We start from the raw sequence: 20,492 nt of genomic DNA, 5'->3' as shown, positions 1-20,492 counted from the left end.
TTATAATTTCTAGGTTATAAAAGTAATCTCTAACTATAGTATTTATATCTAGTAATAATCCTTACTATTATAGTTAATCCTATTATAAATCTAGTCTTATCGAAGTTATAGATATTATCTAGGTTAATTCTAAATTAAATAATAGTTTTTTAAATAAGATTAAACTATTCTCTAATGATTTTTAGGTCTTTATATTTCGCGCGCTTATAATTATAATATCTTGAGAATTAGGATATAAGGGTAGGGTACCGTTTAATAAAATATATAACCTAATTTTAGCTAACTAAAATAACTGGGGTAGTTCTGCGTTATTTAAGAAGAAGATCCGCTATTTCTCGTACTATAGAGGGCCGGGGGGCCGATCTATAAGAATCTATAGAGATTATCTATTTTCGAAGAGATTCCTCTTTAATTACGGTCAATTTAGTAGAGTTGGCGCGAGAAGTCGCGCAGTATTATATACCATTGAGGCAGTGCCGAAGTATTGAACGCGGTACATTGAAAGTACGAGCGGCGAGAGAAATACTGGTAAATTCTTGATTCTTTAAAGCCTGGATAGCTAATAAGATCCTACCCTCTTGCTCTACTGACTTTGTAGAGGATTGAGAGCGTATTGGTGGCATGGTAGGTGGTTGAACTAACTAAGTCCTAATTCATGGACACGTTTTTGGGTGGGGTGGCCACTCGCTTGTGGTGGCCACTCGCTTGTGAATTACGTTATACGATCCGCGACCCGTAAAGCTACTGTACTACCTTAATAACGATAGCTTATTATACCTGATATATAACGACAGCCTCTAAGCCCTGTGCCTGCTAACATCCATAATAAGCGAGATATTTCGACTTATCCACGATCAGCAAGCCTACTAAGGCTTCGACAGATACTGGCAGCGGCTATAAGGCATCTGTTTTTATAAAGGCGTAAAGTTATTAAAAAAATATATTGCCAAATACGTTACTTACCTTAAGAACCGCATCCCACGGTATCGACCATATAGCTTACTATAACCCATTTTAAGCCCACCAATCCTATACTATATAATAACAATGGATTTTATTACTAGCTTACTAGAATTATCTAAGGGAAACGACGTAGCCCTAACCATAACCGACAAATATATAAAATAAACCGGCCTAGTCCCTGGTAAAACCATATAGCGTAGAAACAATTGGGTATAATCTATATTAACTTTCTAGTAGACAGTGGACTAGGGATTCCCTAGTATTATCATTTCCGACAGAGATCTAAAGTTTATTAGTGGCTTATAGAACGGAATATTTATATTACTAGAAGTGGTACTTTTCTTCACAATAGCGTACTACCCGTAGGCAGACGGCTAATCTAAAAGGATAAACCAGACAGTTGAGATCGCAATATGCCACTAGTACGCTTAGTAACGTAAAGATATACCTAAAGTAACCGCAGAATAGGATGATACCTTACTATTCATCTAGTCAATCCTAAACTCCTCCGAAAATGCCTCTATAGGCTACAGCCCCTACGAGTTAATATATAGCGTTAAGTTATACCAGCTAACTTCCATACTATACTAAGCTTTAGCTACCGAATAAGATTTCACAATTAGGCTAGACGCCGAGCGCAGTCTGGCTTACACAGCCATAGCTATAAAGTACTACTACAATAAGATACATTTACGTAAGTGGTTTGACGTTGGTCAATACATTTACCTCTACCTTAGTCATAGATACGATATCTAAGCTAACTAGAACCTTCTGAGAAAGCTGGCTTAGCGTTTCGTTGGCCGCTTTAAGGTCCTAGAGTATATTAGAAGACTCGCCTATAAGCTAGAACTGCCTAAAGACTAGGCAATCTACCTAGTAATCAGTGTGGAATATCTCGAGCCTGACCCGCCAGGAGAAGATCTATAGGAGCGGACTCCTAAACCAAGCCAGCTGCTCCCTATAACCGCTGAAAACGTAGAGCGAGTCCTCGACAAGAGAGCACAAAACGTCGGGCACCTGAGAAATGATAGCATAAGAGTGATAAAAACCGAGTACTGCATCCGATATACCAGCCACAGCCCTACTTCTGATAAGTGGATTATATTAACTAAACCTAAATACACTGACCTTTTTGCCTCTTATAACCTAACCTAAGGAAGCTAGCAAAGCTGCTATCAAGGCGATGCCTAGCTCACTCCTTCCTAATGTACCTAAAACCACATTTTTACCCTACACGTCTTACCTTTTAAATATAACCTTTACTTCGTCTTATCTCTCTGTATAATTATTTAACTATACTAAAGTGAGAGAGAAATTTCTTACCTATCTCTTACTTTCCTACCCCCTATATCTTTATTATTCACTTACCCCTATCTATCTTTTTATTCTTTAGTTTCCTACCCCCTATCTTTTTATTCTTTATAACATATAAGCTTCTCTTATTTTAACGATAAGTCTCCTCCTACTTACAATCGTCTATAATGGGAAAAAGAAAGTCTGACGCATCGGGGCCTTCGCTAAAAAAGAGGATAATATCCCTAAAAGAAAAGGTTACCGACCTTCTACCAACCGATATCGTATATACTTGTAAGGATAGGGATTCCTATATAGAAATTATGATAATACAGTTTACCGATATAACAGAGAGAGTCTATAGAGAAGGTTAGATTTGTATAGAAGAAGGGTTTACCTCGTATGAATCATAGCTTCCTTCCGACCTAGAAAAGCTATATACCCTCGAACTAAAGTCTATAAGCCCCCTTACTAACGCTACTGTACCAATCGCTATTATAGTCTAATAGGAAAATAATAAGTAGATTGCCCTAACGAATGGTATGAAACTAAGCGATAAAAATGTCTACTACGTATCTAAATTCTTGAGCGGAAAAGACCATGTATCACTTTTCCTAATTAACTTCGATATAAACGGAAACTTATACGCTAACCGGATACCTAAGGATCCCGCTCTAATGGCCTAGGTATATAGACTCCTAATGGTATACGTTGCGAAAGGCGGCATTCTACTACTTAGCGCAGCCCACGCTATAAAGTTGGGTAATATTTCGCTAAAAACAGATAAAAACCTAAAGGACTCTAGCGCCTTTTTCTCTATTAGCGCAGTTATCGCAAGCGTATCGTTCGTTCGAATACCTCATAGCAAGATATACCAACAACTTGCTACCCAGCAACCTCTAACGTACCTAAACGAGGAACGCCTATAGATATATTGTGACAAGCTCGCCGAGGATCACAACGGACTGTCAATCTTGCTTAGCGATATCGACGAAAATACGGAAAGCTAGCTAATCCAACTGCCATATATACTTGGTTACAGATTGCAATATACCGACCAAGCAACCAACTCCAAGGTCCACACTATTCCAAGGAAGACTTAGAATAAGTTACGCATTATGACCATAACTTACGACAAAGTCAGGAGCTTACCGTACGAAAACCAAAAAACCCTAAAGCCCGACGATAGTAACTTTGATAAAGCCGTTCCCCACGATAAAGAAGATAGTAACAACTTCCTTCAATAGGCCAATAATCCGAAGAGCGTTCAGCCGAAAGCTCGTTAGCGTATCTTCCAATCTAACGCGCCGATAGTCAGCGAGAGACTAGGCGTAAAGCTACAAGCTATTACACACTTCGACAACCAAGTACCAGTAATCTAAGAAAAGATTACGAACTTCCATGACACTATCAATAACATTGATTCTTCTATATAGGTATCCAAAGACTAACAGCGGCATATCGCGAGATACAAGCTAGTAATCAAGGAATTCGAAGCATAGGAAAAATATAAAAGCGAGCTGCTAACCAAGCTGTAACATCTTAAGGACAATATTAATACAAGACCAAACGATTTCATAAGATGCGTTTTGATAGAACTGGCAGACGTCTACACTCCATACTCCCTAAGAAGCAAGCTAACCATCGACCTTACAGATAACGTTGACGAGGCCCATACCTAATAAAGCAGCGAGCATGAATTTTACCAAGCCGAAAACCTACCGGATTGTGTAACCAACTTCGACCGAGCTTGACGAAAACCTACCGGATCGTGTAACCAACTTCGACGAAAGCCAAGCTGAAAAACACGGACCCACGGCAGACCAAGCTACTCCATGCGTATTTCACACAAAAATAGAGGGACGAAAGAAACCTCACGATGCCTGCTTGATTACTCCGCAACTTTTACAGTCAACTTTTACAGTTCTGTATAACTTTGTTTTCAATCTCGGGACGAGATTTTTTTCGAGGCCGGCATGTTGTTGCCACCGACACGTGACTTCACGTGATTACTGTACTTAGATCATCCAGTAGCATAGCTTAGAATGATCATCATCTTGAGTATCAACCAACTTGTACCACCGAAGTACTAGAAAGACGTTATATCATATCCCTTCTAAGAAGGCTTCCTCGTAGTAATAAGAAAGGAGGTTAATTCCCTTACTAAGAAAGGAATGTTTAAAGTTATCGATAAACTAAAGGATAGGGGAAAGTAAGTACTACCTCTATTATAGGTCTTTATATATAAATTCGACTAAGATAGCTATCTTATGAAGTTTAAAGCCCACATTTATATGTAAGGTAATCTCAAAACAATCTCTTAAGAAGAAAAGAGAGCTATAATACTAGTAGTAAGAACAGTAAGGATAATCTTCGTACTAGTTACTGCCTTCGATCTAGATCTATGCTAGCGAGATGCCGTAACAGCTTTCCTAAATAGTAAACTAGATAGAAGGAAAGAAACATATATATATATACTAGAGGGATTTTAGATCCTTGGTAAATGTTGGAAGCTATTGCGAGCGTTATACAGTTTACGGATCTCGCCACAACTTTGGTAATAAGAAGCGGCAAGCGTCTTACATAAGTTAGGGCTTGAGCAAGTCCCTGAAGATCTATATGTTTTTATCGGAAAAGGACTAATCGTCTTCTTCTACGTGGATGATATCCTAATCGCCTATCATATATCGGCGAGGGACAGGGTATACTAATTAGAAAAGGATCTCGAAACCTATTAGGAGCTTATAGATCATAGAGAAGCCGGTTAGTTTCTCAATATCCGAATCATACGAGATAGACGGTAGAAGAAGCTATAGCTATACTAAGATAGCTATATGGTAAGTATTACTACTCGCTACAATTTAATCAACCGCCTAGCTGTCTATACTCTACTACCAGTCGAAGAACTAAAGCTATACCAAGGTATTACTATACCTAGAGAAATTCATCTCTACCAGCAAAAGGTAGGATCAGCTAGCTATATAACCACTATTACTAGACTAGATGCGGCAAAGGCCACTGCCTAGCTAGCCCAATTCCTTATAAACCCCGGCCCGCAGCACTATAAAGCAGTCGACCGAGTTATTTTATATCTCTATACTATATATAACCTAGCTATTGAATACAGCGCTGATACAGTAACCACCGAGACGGATTCTATATAATTCGCAAGTGATACCTCTTATAGGGATTACCTGGATCGGAAAAGCTCAGTAGGCTACATTTACTAAGCGTACAGAGGGCCAGTCGACTAGAAAGCTACTAAGCAGCCAATAGTAATAACATCGACTACTGAGGCTAAGCTTCTAGGCCTATCCGAGGTCGGGAAGTAGCTCTAATGATAGAGACGACTACTAGATACCATCGGCTTTATACCGTCTCATACCCTTACAATCAGCTGCGATAACGAGTGTATAGTCAACCTAATACCAAGCGAGGACATGGTATATGAGACAAAGCTCCGATATATGGATATCCATCGCCATTGGCTTCGATAAGAGGTTAGGGAGGGACGAATTTATGTGAAGTGGGTTACCACGGCGAACATGGTCGCTGATGGACTAACCAAGATGCTCCCTCGCCAGAAGCATGACAACTTCATCAGGCTACTAAGGATGGTAGACATAGGCCATCTGGTATAGGCCAGCAGTCCATACTAGGCGTGCTGAGGGGGTGTATCGGAGTATGCAAGTCAGCATACCAGAGGATACCGGAGGATCTATTAATCCTAACAATGTGTATTGTTTATTTTAGTTTATGTAATCAGGCTCCATAAATTGCCAGCGGAGCCAGTACAGAAATACAGACGGATTGACACCCATTTGATTGGACCTATATTTTACGGATACGGTTAATCCGACATAGTTTAGTGGCCTTGTCCCTCAGGCAGAGAAAACGAAGGCCGGGTTGTCAAGTAGAGTCTCGGGGAGCAGATAGTCTAGGAGGATCATCACCCCAGAAATGAAAAACGAGTTGCGAGATGTTTGTGCGTTAGGAGATTGTATACTATGGTGTGGTCTACGTGATCCCTATGCTTGCTAGCTGACCGTCCTGGATGGTTGGTGTTGTTGTGTCGTCCTCGTCTTGCCTGCATGGCCAGGCTGCCCATCGTGCATTTCCCTCTTCAGTAGATAATATTACCGAATGTAGGAGTCTGGGCGAAAGAATTTGCAGCTCTAGAGATATTTCCCAATTGGAACATGCGCATAGGAAGTTTATCTGCGTAAGTGGTGTGTTGTCATTAGTGTAATACTTCTAGGATTAAGATTTACAAATACGAAGTTGGGCTTACAGGGTATATACTGTTGATTAACAGTAACCCTAATTTGGTTTATTACACCCGCACGGATATAAGATCGATGTAGGTTGACTGCGCTTATGCAGCTTCGTATATGCAATGTGATATATCTTTAGCCATCCAGACCTAATGATATACTGATTCGACGCATATCAACGGAATTGAGGGGTTATTAGTAGGAATGAAGAGATTAGAAAGATACTTTTATAACTAGAATATGAGGACCTGTGGGATTGACGCCGAAAATGACCGCTTGTGAGGCTAGAAACGGCTGCCTTTCTACCCGTAACTTTAGACGTCCAGCCGCCCCTTGACTGCCTACTGCCCTGTAATACTACTATTCTATACCTGGTTCCCTTGAGAGAAGAGTTGAAGAAAGAGATACATCGGTTGATGAAATGAAGGCTACTACCGCAAACCTTACGAGCCTCCCTGCTAAAGAACAAGCGAAAAGGGTTTGCCTTGAAATAGGGAAGAAGTCGCTTGATGAAACGATGCAAAAGGCTCGCAGTCGACTTGAAAAGTTCGACATTTTTATCCTTAAATCTCACCAAATTGATTTTTCGTCAATGTTAGTACTTTCCCTAGGTATTGTATTGCAGCTTGCTAACTCTAAGTTCCAGAATTGACGGGTTTGAGGGCATCTCGCAATAAATGAAATTTGGACCGTCTTGCGCCAGAATTTGAGCGACGAGAATCTCAAAGTACGTTATCCCATATATATTATATGCCCTCATATGTTAAACTGAGACTTAGACGAACTTCCTTGGAGAATGATAGACCCTAGAAGAAGTTCAGACTGGATACTGATGCTGCTATCCGGGATGGAGCAATCCAAGGGCAGCCTGCCCCCTTGTGTGCTTCGAATTCCGATGCCGCTAAGGGAATGCGTTTGGCTGTGGTGTTGGGCATTCTATCCAGGGAAATTGATAAGATTTACCTACCCAAATGATTCTGTGGCTCTCTAAGCTGCAGTTACATTTTTTAGCTCCAAAATTTTGAGACACATCGACTGGCCTTTGGATAGCCTCAGACTAGCGCTAACTGATCCAGGAATTTGGCAGGTATAAATGTAGCGATGATAAGAAAAATAAATAAAAGTGATGACAAGAAATTGACAGAAATGCCCGGTCGGAGGGCTGTGTGATCTGAAAGTGTAGAGACTTTCCTTCTCCGATGTCGTGAACAAAACCCCCTTTCTCAATTCCAGAGCCAACTGCACTCACCAACTGCATGAGAAGCACAAGTAGCTGGACAGAGCTTGAAAGGCAAAACCCACCTCTCGTCATCACCGATGACAACTTTTACCTTCTCAGTCGTGAAGTGAGACATGACACCACAGAATATATAATTCCAGTCGGCAGCGAAGGGATCCCTCTCCGCCTTGGCCTTGAACACAACGCGCTGAACACCAACATTAGGAACACCGCCTCTCCCAGCGTTCTTTCCAGCCTCCAAAACGCTCCCATCCGGCATGATAGGGAACTCAATGAGATCAGTATAGCCTGCTACAGCGTTTTCGCAATCGCTTGTGAAAGAAATATCGTCACTGTTGCCGTAGGCATGAGGATACATCGCCCTGGTGGCAATCTGCCACGGCCCTTGACCGGGACGCTGGGGCCCTTGGACAGGTGAGAGCAAGTACTTGATTCCTTGCGTCATGGCGGCCTTGATGGAATCGGTGCTTGCGTACTCGAACCCAAGATGGGTGTCACAACCTGTCCATTGAGGAATATCAGCAGCATTGGACGCCTGGCCTGGATCTCCTTGGTAAAAAGGAGCGCAGGATGGTGGAGCGGCACGCTTTCTGCTAGGGTGACTGCTGCTGCCGCCCCCTTCCGCGGTGGAATCACAGATGTCTTCGCCGGCTTCGATTCGAATTTCTCGGTTGATCAATTCCACGTCGGCTGTGTTTTGGATGTACTGGTTAGCACGCGCTTTGATCAACGAAGTCGAATAGAACTTGAGGGTTTGACATACTTTGTGCACCATAAATACCTAAACTCAATTTAATTTCTGCCCTTCCATCATTGATAGCATCGATGGCCGAGTCGATGTTACTATTGAAGTTGTCCAATATACTGCCAAACCACCCCAGGCCGCTGTTGTTGGGATCAGCAGCCTTGATTTTCGCTTCCAAATCGCTGACATGGGTTGCCATTGTATCCTTGATGGACGAAGCTGTGGCGCTTGCAGAATTCTTCAGATCACTAGGGATCGTTTTGGAGGCTATCATGCTGGACACTGCGGAATCAAGAATGGGTGTCGCTTTGGCAAATTCAGCGGAGATAGAGCTTGTCATGGATGTTGCGACCTCGACACGGATGGGCGTGGGGTTCCAGTCACCGTTGGAAGAACCATCGGGCCCGTCGTAATCAAGTGGGAGGTTTGCCTGCTGGCCATTGGCGCTTCCACCATCTGTGCCGCTGCCACTGTCGGTGCTGTCAGAGTCAATATGATGTTGGTCGGTAGAGCAAGACAAGCCGCAGGACTGGTCACAGCTTTGAATGCTGCACCCTCCTCCACAGCCATAGAGACCACAATCATCTACCGGGTCGCTCGAGTCGCATCCACCAAAAAGTTTGCAGCTATCGGTACCACAGCCGCTAGTACAGGTCTCAGTTGGAGTGCCACTCGACCAGGTAACAGAAGGGACATTTGCGCCCGTTGACACAGAACTCGTGGCCTGGGGCTGCACTGTGATAGTGTGAGAAGTCCCTGGGAAGACGGGTAGTGGGGTAGCGCTGCCCGATGGAACCGGGGAGAAGGGAGCTTCATCGCCCGAAAGAACGAGCTCTGACGATTCTGGCATGAAACTTTGAAGGGGATAAAACCCAGTGGGGTTGTATCCGTACCGATAACAACGGGCCAGAAGGGAATCCCATCGGTGACCAGTGATAGTACGCTGAGAATAGTGGTTTTTATGCCGGTCGAAGTGCCTAACCTTATCCAGATCGAACTAACCATAGATGAAAACCGAATAGTTGTCTTTGAGCCAAGAGGATACGGAGGTAAAATAACCGTGTATGGTGGAACGCATTGAATCTCGGGATCATTGCTATCCCAGATATCCGGAGAAAAGAACACCTCGCCGGAGCTCACATTGCTAGACTCGACATAGGTACCTTCAGGACAGTACCCGTGGCTATATACGAAATTGCAAAGTCTATGGTCTTCGAGCCCTTTAACAGGAGTACCCTCAGTGTTTGTAGTGGCTAGGGCCGGTACTAAGCCACCCTGGGCAGTATACTTGCATATATGCATTAGGCAAAAGCCATAGTTACACGCGAAGCTACAGAGGCCTGTAAGAGCCCCAGATCCAGTGCCTACGATACATACAGGGGGTGCAAAGTCGGAAGTAGTAGGGACAATAAGAGGGACTTCCTCTGTTCCACAAGCTGAGCTCGGGCAATACCCCAAGTTGTAATTAAATGCGCAGAGGCCTGAATAACTTGCGTCCTCACCGGCGATTGGGTATCCAACCATACCTATAGAGTTTAGAGCTTTCACTGGCTTACCCATTTGCCGGCACATACATGCTGTCACTAGGCAGTAGCCATAGGAGCAAGAGAAGTCACAGAGACCATCGAAATTGTTTATACCAGTTCTATTAACACAGGTCTACTCCGAGATTAATAACGATAGCTGTGCCGAAACAGCGGTAGGGAATATTGCACTTCCAACCCAAGCGTTAAACAGCCCATCCGTACAAGCGGACGAGATAGCTCTACCGTTCACTTAGGCAAGCTGACTTCCATCACAGGAGATGGTCACAACAACCTCTCCGGTGCCCGTGAAAGGAACACTGCCATGGTAAATACCGACTTTACCATCTAGAACCCAGGTCCTGGTACAGAAAGTCAGTACCTCTTGGATACATAAGTTCGAATAGGGATATTCCCTACCATAAGCCTTCCTGCACGATACCGCCGATACTGACTGTCACAGTTACAGGTTTTACCATAAGAGCAGAGTAGAAAACCCGGTCTTACACGATCTGACTTAGTTCAAATTCCATCTACAGTTAGCTGGCAGTGTTCCCTGTGGTTCCGCTATCACAAGATATACCAGGGGAGAGACGATACCAGGTAACGAGATTTTCTTCAGTCACTTTGGCCGTCCCCTTCGTATACATATCGATTAAAAATGGCAATAACACTCTCTAACCATCATAGGGCATGTCGGTGGCAAAATTACTAGGGGCCTCACCAATCTTGAAGGCTTCCATTACGTAGTCGTATAGCAGCCCAATATAGTGAGACTCGCCATAGTCATTCCCTGGAAATATTAGATAAATGTGGATCCCACATAAGTTTAGATAAACTCACAAGAAATAATCTGCACAAATTCTAGCTGATTGTATAGAACCTCCACCCAGCGGTCGTACCACAGATCATCGCCTCTCCAAAGCCAATTCTTATCATAACCAGGCAGATTGGTAAAGAACCACGGCGAAACAGCCATCATATAAGGCTTTGTCCCAGACCCATTCAGATATTGGTAATAAGAGGCGTCGGTATAGGTGTCCATATCCTGTGGGCCCCACGGCCAAGCTGCCCAACTGAAGAGACCATCTGCCACGCCGCCACCTAACTGCAAGGCTGGTTTGGCACCAATAGACGACCAATCAGGTATAAAGAAGGCGTTGTATTTCTGCTTCAGATCAATCCAATCCTCTGCTTGGTTGGGTCCCTCAAATGTTGACACAAGATACTGGCCATTATGCAGGTAATACGAAGTCGAGGCCGTATATTCCTCCAAGAGCGCGGCCACATCATCTGCTTTCCAAGCTCCATTTCCGGCATAGTCGAAGGAGAAGAACAGTGAGAATTTCAAATCGGAAGCAACTTCAAAAGCAGTTGGCAGAATTTGACCAATTCTAGAGTCGACAGCCATATTCAGTGCAAACGCATCAAGGTGAGCATCTTTGGCTGCTTGGATGTCTGTTTGCCAGTCGGCTGTGGTGTAGTTTTCGGCGTTCATCAGCTTGATTCATGTCAACCCTTAGCCTTTGTATATCATTGAAATATAGGAGCTCAATATACTGTTGTGGTGGCCACGTGCCGATCACATGCCGTTGCCTGGTTTGCCAGGCCTCACCTAGCTATTTAGCTAGATCTCGATCGTTTGTAGGAATCTAACCTTCTACATATCTCTCTCACCGCTACAAGAGGTTATGGGCCCTCTCTCTATCCCACTAGCATTGTCCTCCCTTTGCTAAAATCATCGTTTTTCATCATTTTCAGCCACCAAAAGGGCGCTGCAATTCGCCTCATAAGCGGTTGTAGGTTCTGGCACACGGCTCGCCTCATAAGCGGTCATAGCACTAGTAATTCGCCTCATAAGCGGTTACAGTAGCTCCATACGGCTCGCCTCATAAGCGGTCGTCCATCCATAGCTTAGACAGCTCGCCTCATAAGCGGCTGCCCAGCTCCATACAGTTCGCCTCATAAGCGGCTGTCACTTTTAGTCAATATGGCTACCTCCTCTGTGGACGAATGGAGTACCCTTCTTGGGGAAGAAGAATCTATCACCCAAGCAAGTGGACTTCCAGATCCCGGTACATTCAAACTTTACAAATTCGAAGAGACACTCAAAAACAAAGACGACTTCGAAACATGGTTCAACCAAATCAATCAACATCTCAAAAGCCAAGGTCTCCAACGTCTGATCGACCGGAAGATACCCTACCCTTCGAAAGCAGCCAATAACACGAGAAAATGGCAGCAACTATCAATTCAAACCACTAGATACCTCGTCGCCAATATATCAAACAATCTCGTATAACAGGTCAGATCTCAAGGGGTGCGTATTAAACTCGCCGACGAATTCATAGAACAGGCTATCAAGCTATTCCGGGGCCAGGGTTTTTACACAATCAATAAAGCATTCTAGAATCTCGTCGAAACCAAGAAATCTAGCTTTGGTACAACCACAGAATTCATCCAAGCAATTCAACAGCGCTTTTTCGCAGCAAACGAACTTGGTATTATTGGAGCACCATACGTCGCAATATTCGCAATAACAACTCTTTTTAAACAACTCAACAGGGAAGAGCACTTCCGTCATTTTCTTACCTCTTACTACAAAAAGCTTGAAGCAAAGGACAACCCATCGACTTCAATCACAGCTAAGGACTTCTACAAATGTTGCTCCGAAATCCTACAGTACACAGAGCGAAACGTTGAAGATGGAATTGCATACGGAGCAGTCCACAACCACAACTTCAACAAATCCAAATTGAATAACGCACCACCGAGAGGAAAAACCGCAGAATCCCACGTGGCTGAATGGAAGACCCGCACTACAAGTGCTAACGGTAACTGTGTTTACTGCGGTAATACAGGCCATTCAGCAGCAAAGTGCTACCATCTAAACCCTGATACTCACCCCCCCGATTGGAAACCACGTCCAGGCCTATGGTGCTACCAATGGAGAGGATCTCGTTTCCAGGAATCAAAGACAGAAATTGGTGGAAGTGATAATCAAGGGGTGGGTGCAATCGCAGTAACACTAGCAGGATACGATTTCGGAGGCTAGGTTTTCAGCCTGAAGGGGTGTGTTGTGGTGGCCACGTGCCGATCACATGCCGTTGCCTGGTTTGCCAGGCCTCACCTAGCTATTTAGCTAGATCTCGATCGTTTGTAGGAATCTAACCTTCTACATATCTCTCTCACCGCTACAAGATATACCATAAAGTGCGCAAACACGGCTGTAGCCTTGACCTGGCAGGGCCACAGAAGGGCCGCGGCCACAAAAAAAGGCAATCTCATGCTCAACTGCCCTGTCAGAGTAGATCAATGGCTTGCACTACCTCAAAAACATAACCCAGAATCTGCATGGAAGGAAGATTGATGGGCTTTTATATTTTACACACAGCTTGAGTGGGTACATTTTCGATTCAGCAACAAGTTCTGCGCTATCCATTTTCCTATCGGCTGACACCTCGTTACGAGAAGAAAACTAGAATTTGTTCCTAGTGGCACCAATTTCCACCATCTATCCTCGGTCATTTGAATAGCGAGGTGGGATACAGGGTCAGGTGGTGAGCTAACACGTTAGCAACCAGTAGTGCCATAGTATTATCCACTAAATGAAATTAGAAGACTAGATGCAGTTAATTCTTTCAGATACGTATCCACTGCACTATTGACTAAACCTGAGTTTTGTACATTTTCTCGGATAAACGCCATGATATCTATGTAGCAGAATGTCAACCCTTTCGATTACCGGTAAACAAGTTGTTTGGTAGGTTGCTAGTAACTTGTTACGTTTTTGACCTTGGTTAGCAGCATCAGCATCAAAAAAAGGGAAACGGACACCCACATGGAGGGAAGCCCTTGTTAAGTGTTTTTCCGTGACTCGGAAAAGTCCACCTACCATAGTAAGGTCCAATTCTCTTTCGAGAATCCCGCTGTTGCAGGCTATGCTGCACTCCGCAAACTTGGTACTATGTAGACTGCGACATTGCCCGTCCATGGGCCTTTGGAATTTAGAGGCTCATCGCCCATCACTATGCAAAATTAATGTAGAAATTACCTTATTAGGCCTATTTATGTACGTAACCAAATATTGGCAGTATCCATTTCGCCCAGAGTGCCCATGGATGTCTTAATGACGCTAAAAATGTCTTCTCTCTAATGGGCATTGTCGCAGTCTATTCACATGTAGCGCCAGGCCGAGAGACTCTAAGCAGAGATCCGAGCCTAGATGAGACCGACCACCTATCTATATACCCATTTCCGTCAACTATCACTTACTGTTAATCTAGCTCTAAACTCATCTTTAGCGATATTCCTTACTAATTAGTGCGTTGCTCGACTTCTAATCTCTTAATATATTTTGCCTATAGCCTCTATAGTTTCTTATTGTCACGGGCTGAAGCCCGATCTAGATCACGTGGAAACACGTGCCCTGACGCCCAAACATCCAGCAAATGGCCGTAGATAGTGGCTTTCTTCCAAATCGACGTAAACAGCATGTTAGCCTAGCTCAATTAAATCGATTTGGCTGCAGCCCCCCACGATAATTGAATTTGATTTCTAAATTCTAGGGTTTTTGCCGCATTATTTTAATAGGTAGTTATAAAGTGATATAAATGTGAAAAGTTTCTGTTTTCTGGGTAATTTATGTATTATGTGACGGAGTTATACCTAAAAAAGGCATGGGAAAATGATAGGATGGCTATCTCCCAAATTTTAGTCCTACTAGGGCAACTAGTTAGCACAGGGTAGCGTTCTTGAACGGGGGATGTCCATATATAGTTTAGTCTGGGGAAAGCTGATTTAGACAGTCGGTCTATAGCGTCCTAAGCGAAGGTCCACAAACAACTATGAAATAGGCAAAGGCTACTCCAGCCCCAAAATCTCACGAAAACCCCATTTGAAGTACCATTCTGTCGCTGCAATGCGGAAAGTAACGCGTGGTTTTCAAGCCTGCAACCACCTTCTTCAGGTCCACAGCTTTAAGGTGGTCCTAAAGCTCCCAGGAACTGTGGGGCTTGCCTCGGCCCTCCAGCGCCGAAACAAGCATGTTCCGAGATTACTTAATGGGGTACTTCGCCTCGAGAGGGCCTCAGCGCAATAAAACGGCTTTTGGTGCGGGTCCCAATTTCGTATATTCACCAAGTGCCGATTTTATGCAGAACTAAGCTTCCGAATGTTGGGTTGTTGTTGAAATGGCGATTTTCCACCTTGCTAGCGCCGACGAAGCCCACCGCCAGGAACCGCGAATTCTCGCGCATTTTTCGCGATATTGGTTTCGATTGTTTAGAAGGGATTCGAGTGCTTTGAGGATCCGATCCTTGATTTCTCTATTGACTTTAGGCATTTTTGGCGGAGTTGTTGGCACTAAATGAAGCTTTCTTTCACATGGGGTGTCCCATTTGGGTGTCGGGCCCTCGCATAGCGAGGGCCCATAATTTTTGTAATTTTTGTGAGGCCCGGTTATTACGCAAGTACTATGATCCGCAGAACCTGAGCGTTTGGGTGAGCAGCCAACGTAGAGATGTTCATGGTCAGGTGAATTTCACTGATGCCGGGACCCACTAGAATTCCGTCGCAGCATATTGATGATGCTAGCGCTTTCTTCATCGTGGGTCATAGCTGCCGGTCCACTAAGCTGTCGCCGAGTTATCGCTAACAAGCGACGTAGCATCGCCTTTATAGTGGGGACTAATTTAAAAAGGACAATGCTGGGTCAACGTGGAAAAATATTTTGATTACGGATATCTCCGTGGCATTTTAGCAATGTATATTCAAGCCGTTCCTAGCGAGCAGAGTTTTTCTCTCGGCTTTGTTGCTCAATGCTATGCATAATTTCTACCAGTTTCTGTGCGTCGTCTCGAGTCCGTTCCATCAGCTCATTCTGTTCGCTGATCCATTGCAGTCGTTCCTTCCAGAAATCCCACCGCTCCTTCGAGAACGATGAGTCTCCTTTCCATAGATTCCAATCGGGCTTTTTGTTTGCTTCAGCAAGGGTGAGGTCCTTCTTTCCTACAAACTTGAAAATAATGGACCCTGCAATCTCAAAAAAAGGAACCATAGCATGAACATCAGTCTATAGGCCGAAGTCAGTATCTCAAGCACAGTGATCATATTCTTTTGCGACCCACATTCAGCATAAGGATGTAATTCGTAGCCACGCGGCCATCTACAAGGTGATAGCGCTGTAAGAGCGACGGCGAGGGCGGCGGAAGTGGCACCGGCCCGTATTTCCACGGCTCCTGTTCTAATGCAAAGACGGGGATTCGCAATGCTATGCTTAGTTCGCGTGAACCAGGGCCATGCGGTGGATATGCGGAAAGATAATGCGCACAAAAAGCGCTGCTACTGTGAAAAGTGTACCACCCTTCAAAAGGGTAGATACCGTATCGCATTTCCCAGTAACCTGTAATCAGAATATTAGCCCCTACATTAAATCAACATAAACGACCCTCTGGAAGGAATCTTGGGCGAAAGCCTTGTGTCCAAAATATTGGAGAGAATCAAAGAATGGGATGGCCATTTTGCATGATATTTTAGGGGAGGAAGAAGTCACGCACGGTCATGAGTCTCTTCCCAAATGTCCTTGAATGCGGCCAAGTTCCTCCAGTCTTCCAGCCGATCCTGGAAGCGTGACGTGCGAACCTGTTCTTCGGTTCTATCAAGGTCTGGAAGAGCTCTTATTGCCTCTACCAGCTTCAAAATAGCGGGTTGATAGTTCGGCATCTCAATAGCAGCATCCCAAAGTAGCCATGAAACGCGCTCCCCTTTATCCACAGCTTGACTCTGGCGCTCTTGAATCAGGTCATCTTCGTTACGAAGTGACATGAAGCGATGAGCAGCGTCATCTACTGGAACTGCATTGGCAGTGCCGTAACGCTCAACAAATTCCTGCAATATTTGAATCTCATCCCAGGTTGGGGGATCTGGGTCGCCATCCTCTGGGTCTGGATAGAAGAAGGGTTTCCATTCGGCTTTGTACTCTTCCATTGTTGTGATGGAAGTTGTGGTGATTTGATCTGGGGTCGCCCCAGTCGGTTCTGACAACGAAGGCGTACTTTCAAGTGAAAGTGCTTAGGAACAGATCGCTTTTTCGGGGCAGTATGGTCATACAAGAGACAAGCAAAGGAGGCTTCGCTGGTGGTCAGACCTCTGGAATCCTAAGTTGCTCCACAATGGATGCTCTTAGCACCCATATAGTGTCTTATGTATGTATCAGCGAAAAATGCTGGCCAAGAAGCGCTATAGGCAAAGTAGTTAGGGGTGGATTCGAAATCATTTTGCGATGTCATTATTCGCATCCGAAATTTCTATTCGAAAAGTTATGCGGAAGTCTGCCAAGAAATTGGTTACGTAAATGATTGGTTAACGCCAGCAAATCCACCCGTGATTTAGCGTCGTCTTGTCGCGCACGTTGTGTATACCAAATCCTCCTTACATATGGATCTCGTAATTTGAGACTCTAGCCTGTGGATCTTCTCACTATGGTTGATAGCAGTATTTATTTTCCGCCTACAATAGATAACAGCTCATGTACTCTCAGTGTCATTCCAGCTGTAGGTTGGCGCAATACAGTAAACACTTCCAGCCTTCAAGCTATCTGAGCATTTTCCCGGGTCCAAAGAAGGGTTTACCATCGTGAAGACCGCATGTGTGATACTATACTGACCACATATACCCACACAACTATCTCCACTCTTGGCCTCGTACCATTTGCCACAATTCCTTGTTGTTCCTGTCGCCAGTGTCGCATTTGCAGGTGGCTCGACCTTGCTATACACATATCCATTCGATTGAGAGGGAGCAACGCCACCACCAGTGCTGCTTCCATTGTGCATGCCGCCCTGTGGAGAGAGACAAATGGCTGTACCGTAGATCTTGCTTGCTGGCTGTAGATTGTCGCAGTCGTATGAGACCCATGGGTTGTATTTGCGTACATCACGATCTTTCAGGGAGTACGCGTACTCGATATCTGAACAATTGTCGCTGGGTTGGATGGAATATGTCTTCTCACAGGTTAGGGGAAGGCAGAATTTGAGTCCCGAAGAGAGGGAACTGCAGTCAAGGATCTGATTTTGATTTCCCATGTACAATGCCGCTGAAGAAATGCTCGTGTCTTCGGCGATCGATGTGCAAGTGTCGCCGTCCACGGTGGTGTAGAAATTATCCGATCCGCAGAATTTAGTTTCCTTTTCTGGGGTATTGCGAGGGATTTCCAGGACTGTGGTCGGGGCATTTAATCTGTAACGCTTATTGATTGCTTGTAGGACCGTCTGATAGTAGTCGTCGTACGCAGAGTAAGGGGTACATTGCATCATTTGAAGGTGTTCGGTATAGCAGTAAGAGTATAGCTCGTTATCAGGCATTGCTATAGTATTAGGGACTAAGGTGAAATCATCAATGATATCTGTCAATACCGGTTAGATGAGTTGAGTAATAATTAGAGGTGTTTAACGTATCATTGCAATACTTCCCTGAGCTCTTATCCTTGCTGCATATTTCGTTATAAGCAGCCCAAATGCGACTACCGAATATCTCTGCAGGCGTTCTACTGATGTTATATCCGGTACAGTTAAGTTGCACCGATTGATACTATGCCTGGAGGTTCTGACTATAAGTCGTATCACAAATCGACTCAGTCAGGGTATCGTTATTCAGAGAACCGTGATATTTGGCGGATATTATTGAGTTCAAGACTGGGTCGCATTTGATTTGTTCCGTTATCGCCGACTGGTAACCGATTGGAAGATCAAGAGGTTCCAGTGTAGAGGTGCTGTAGATACTAAACCTGTCGAATTCTCTTAGGCCCGCGGTTTGATTTGCACTACCAAGCCAAGCAAGAATAGACGAGAGAAGACCATTCATGTTATCCTTGGCATAAGTGGGTGTTCCCTTGTAAGGTGTGATCATCTCCACAATAGCCCTAGTGTAAAGATTATACACCTAAATATCGGTACTTTGTTTAACCCTGAAAGCCTATTGCTGATAGTCATTCGTTTCGAGGCAGTCTTGGGAGTAATCCGAAAACCAGCTGTAGATACCAGTGCCAAGTACCCAAATAGAGGAGGACTCGACGATACGAATACCCTAAGATACCGCACACTTGGTTGAATCACTCTTGCAATCATCAAAATTTGGGTCATTGACAAACATGCCTGGTGTGAAGGGGACTGGGGCTTCCGGCGAGGGTTGGTAATAAGGCGATTCTGTCTGAATCATTCCTATGAGAATATTCTGCGCCCCCGAAAGCTGGTACTGGTAGAGAGTACTGTGTTCCGATGTAGTACTATAAAGCTATGCCAGTTGACTCTCGATTAGAATACCACGGGCTGCGTAAATATCAATCTGATCTTAGGAAGAGACGTCAAGGTTATGGTCAGCTACCCAGACCCAGATGTTCTCCAGGTAGGCTGTGGAAGATAAAGTCAGATGAAGTAAAAGAGATGCAGCAATACAATCTTCATTGATACTTCCTGTGTTCTTTGGACACTGTTTGTTCTGGAGGTTCGACCCTATAGCACCGCTAATGCGGATGTGAGAATCCCACATAGCAGCCGATCCCTTCACTGATTGCTCAACATTCCACTCTACAAGAATCGCACCTGCCGTAGGGCTAGAGACTGTGAAAAGTAGATCTTGAATTTCCACTATACCAACGTTACCGGAAGCACTGACCCTAACGGTAACTCGGGGATCCTCTGCATCTGCAAAATTAGTACCAGTTGCCATGATCTGAGACCATGCCTAACCTATAATGCGTGATCCAACAGGTACATGCAATATATCATGAATCATGTAAATACCGTGTGGAATGTATATAATAGACGAAAGATTCGCAGCATAAGATAAAGTGTAATTAAGAATCGCAGTATCATCCGTAGTCCCGTCGCCCTTGGCTCCAAGGTTCTTAACATTGACGATTTGGTCGGCTGCGAGAGTCTTGTATTGAGGTCGACGACGAGTGAAGAGGTTAGAGTCAATATAGGCTTGTGTCCCTAGTAGCTGAGTCGGTCGCAAAATAGCAGGGATATCCTCACCATTAGCAAAGGATCTAACTCCAGATACATCGCTGACCATTCCGAAACCCCATGAAGCTTTGCGGACCTCATTACTACCAGCAAGAAGAATTTTATTCTGAACGGAATCAATGATTGCGGTCTTGACGTTGAAGAATCCGACATTTTGCAACAACAGAGAAGTCGAATTTTCCGCATGAAGTGAGGTTATGATTCCATTCGGGGTATTGGCGATGATGGCATCAGTCAAGATGAGAGATCCAACACCTTGGCCTATACTCGAAGGTCCTCCGGCCTATCTAGATTAGCATGACTTGCCAAATGCCATTCAGCTATTTTGTCTATGACTCACTCCACCCACAATTGTGAGTCCATTTGTGCAAGATTCAATAACGTAGTCCTGCATGGTCTACGCCCAATCCCAATGAACCTGAAGAGCGG

At 44.4% G+C, this 20,492-nt stretch overlaps 5 protein-coding genes across 5 annotated transcripts; 1 reads left to right on the top strand and 4 right to left on the bottom strand.

The window, feature by feature from the left end:
• Positions 1-6,951: 6,951 nt before the first annotated feature.
• On the top strand, positions 6,952-7,330 carry LCP9604111_4060 (uncharacterized protein; the record flags this gene model as incomplete). Its single annotated transcript, XM_039071718.1, has 4 exons — positions 6,952-7,124; positions 7,177-7,185; positions 7,242-7,257; positions 7,310-7,330. The coding sequence occupies 4 exons, from the start codon at positions 6,952-6,954 to the stop codon at positions 7,328-7,330; spliced, it is 219 nt and encodes a 72-aa protein (XP_038930144.1).
• A 445-nt stretch (positions 7,331-7,775) lies between these two features.
• Positions 7,776-11,536, bottom strand: LCP9604111_4059 (CAZyme family GH71; the record flags this gene model as incomplete). Its single annotated transcript, XM_039071716.1, has 7 exons — positions 7,776-7,782; positions 7,833-8,460; positions 8,534-9,349; positions 10,306-10,400; positions 10,459-10,492; positions 10,721-10,831; positions 10,882-11,536. 7 exons carry the CDS (start codon positions 11,534-11,536, stop codon positions 7,776-7,778), a joined length of 2,346 nt encoding a protein of 781 aa, XP_038930143.1.
• A 4,284-nt stretch (positions 11,537-15,820) lies between these two features.
• LCP9604111_4058 (uncharacterized protein) lies at positions 15,821-17,025 on the bottom strand (the record flags this gene model as incomplete). The annotated part of the gene is made up of 3 exons (XM_039071715.1): positions 15,821-16,111; positions 16,167-16,441; positions 16,596-17,025. The coding sequence occupies 3 exons, from the start codon at positions 17,023-17,025 to the stop codon at positions 15,821-15,823; spliced, it is 996 nt and encodes a 331-aa protein (XP_038930142.1).
• A 539-nt stretch (positions 17,026-17,564) lies between these two features.
• Positions 17,565-18,401, bottom strand: LCP9604111_4057 (LysM peptidoglycan-binding domain-containing protein; the record flags this gene model as incomplete). Its single annotated transcript, XM_039071714.1, has 1 exon — positions 17,565-18,401. The coding sequence occupies one exon, from the start codon at positions 18,399-18,401 to the stop codon at positions 17,565-17,567; it is 837 nt and encodes a 278-aa protein (XP_038930141.1).
• Positions 18,402-19,386: 985 nt separating this feature from the next.
• On the bottom strand, positions 19,387-20,457 carry LCP9604111_4056 (uncharacterized protein; the record flags this gene model as incomplete). Its single annotated transcript, XM_039071713.1, has 3 exons — positions 19,387-19,739; positions 19,839-20,346; positions 20,404-20,457. The coding sequence occupies 3 exons, from the start codon at positions 20,455-20,457 to the stop codon at positions 19,387-19,389; spliced, it is 915 nt and encodes a 304-aa protein (XP_038930140.1).
• Between the last annotated feature and the right edge of the window lie 35 nt (positions 20,458-20,492).

Source organism: Penicillium roqueforti (genome assembly GCF_015533775.1).
Source record: "Penicillium roqueforti strain LCP96 04111 chromosome Unknown scaffold_07, whole genome shotgun sequence".
Taxonomy (NCBI): Eukaryota; Fungi; Ascomycota; class Eurotiomycetes; order Eurotiales; family Aspergillaceae; genus Penicillium; species Penicillium roqueforti.
Note: the sequence above shows the minus strand (reverse complement) of the source record. Positions and strands in the feature narration are given on the sequence as shown.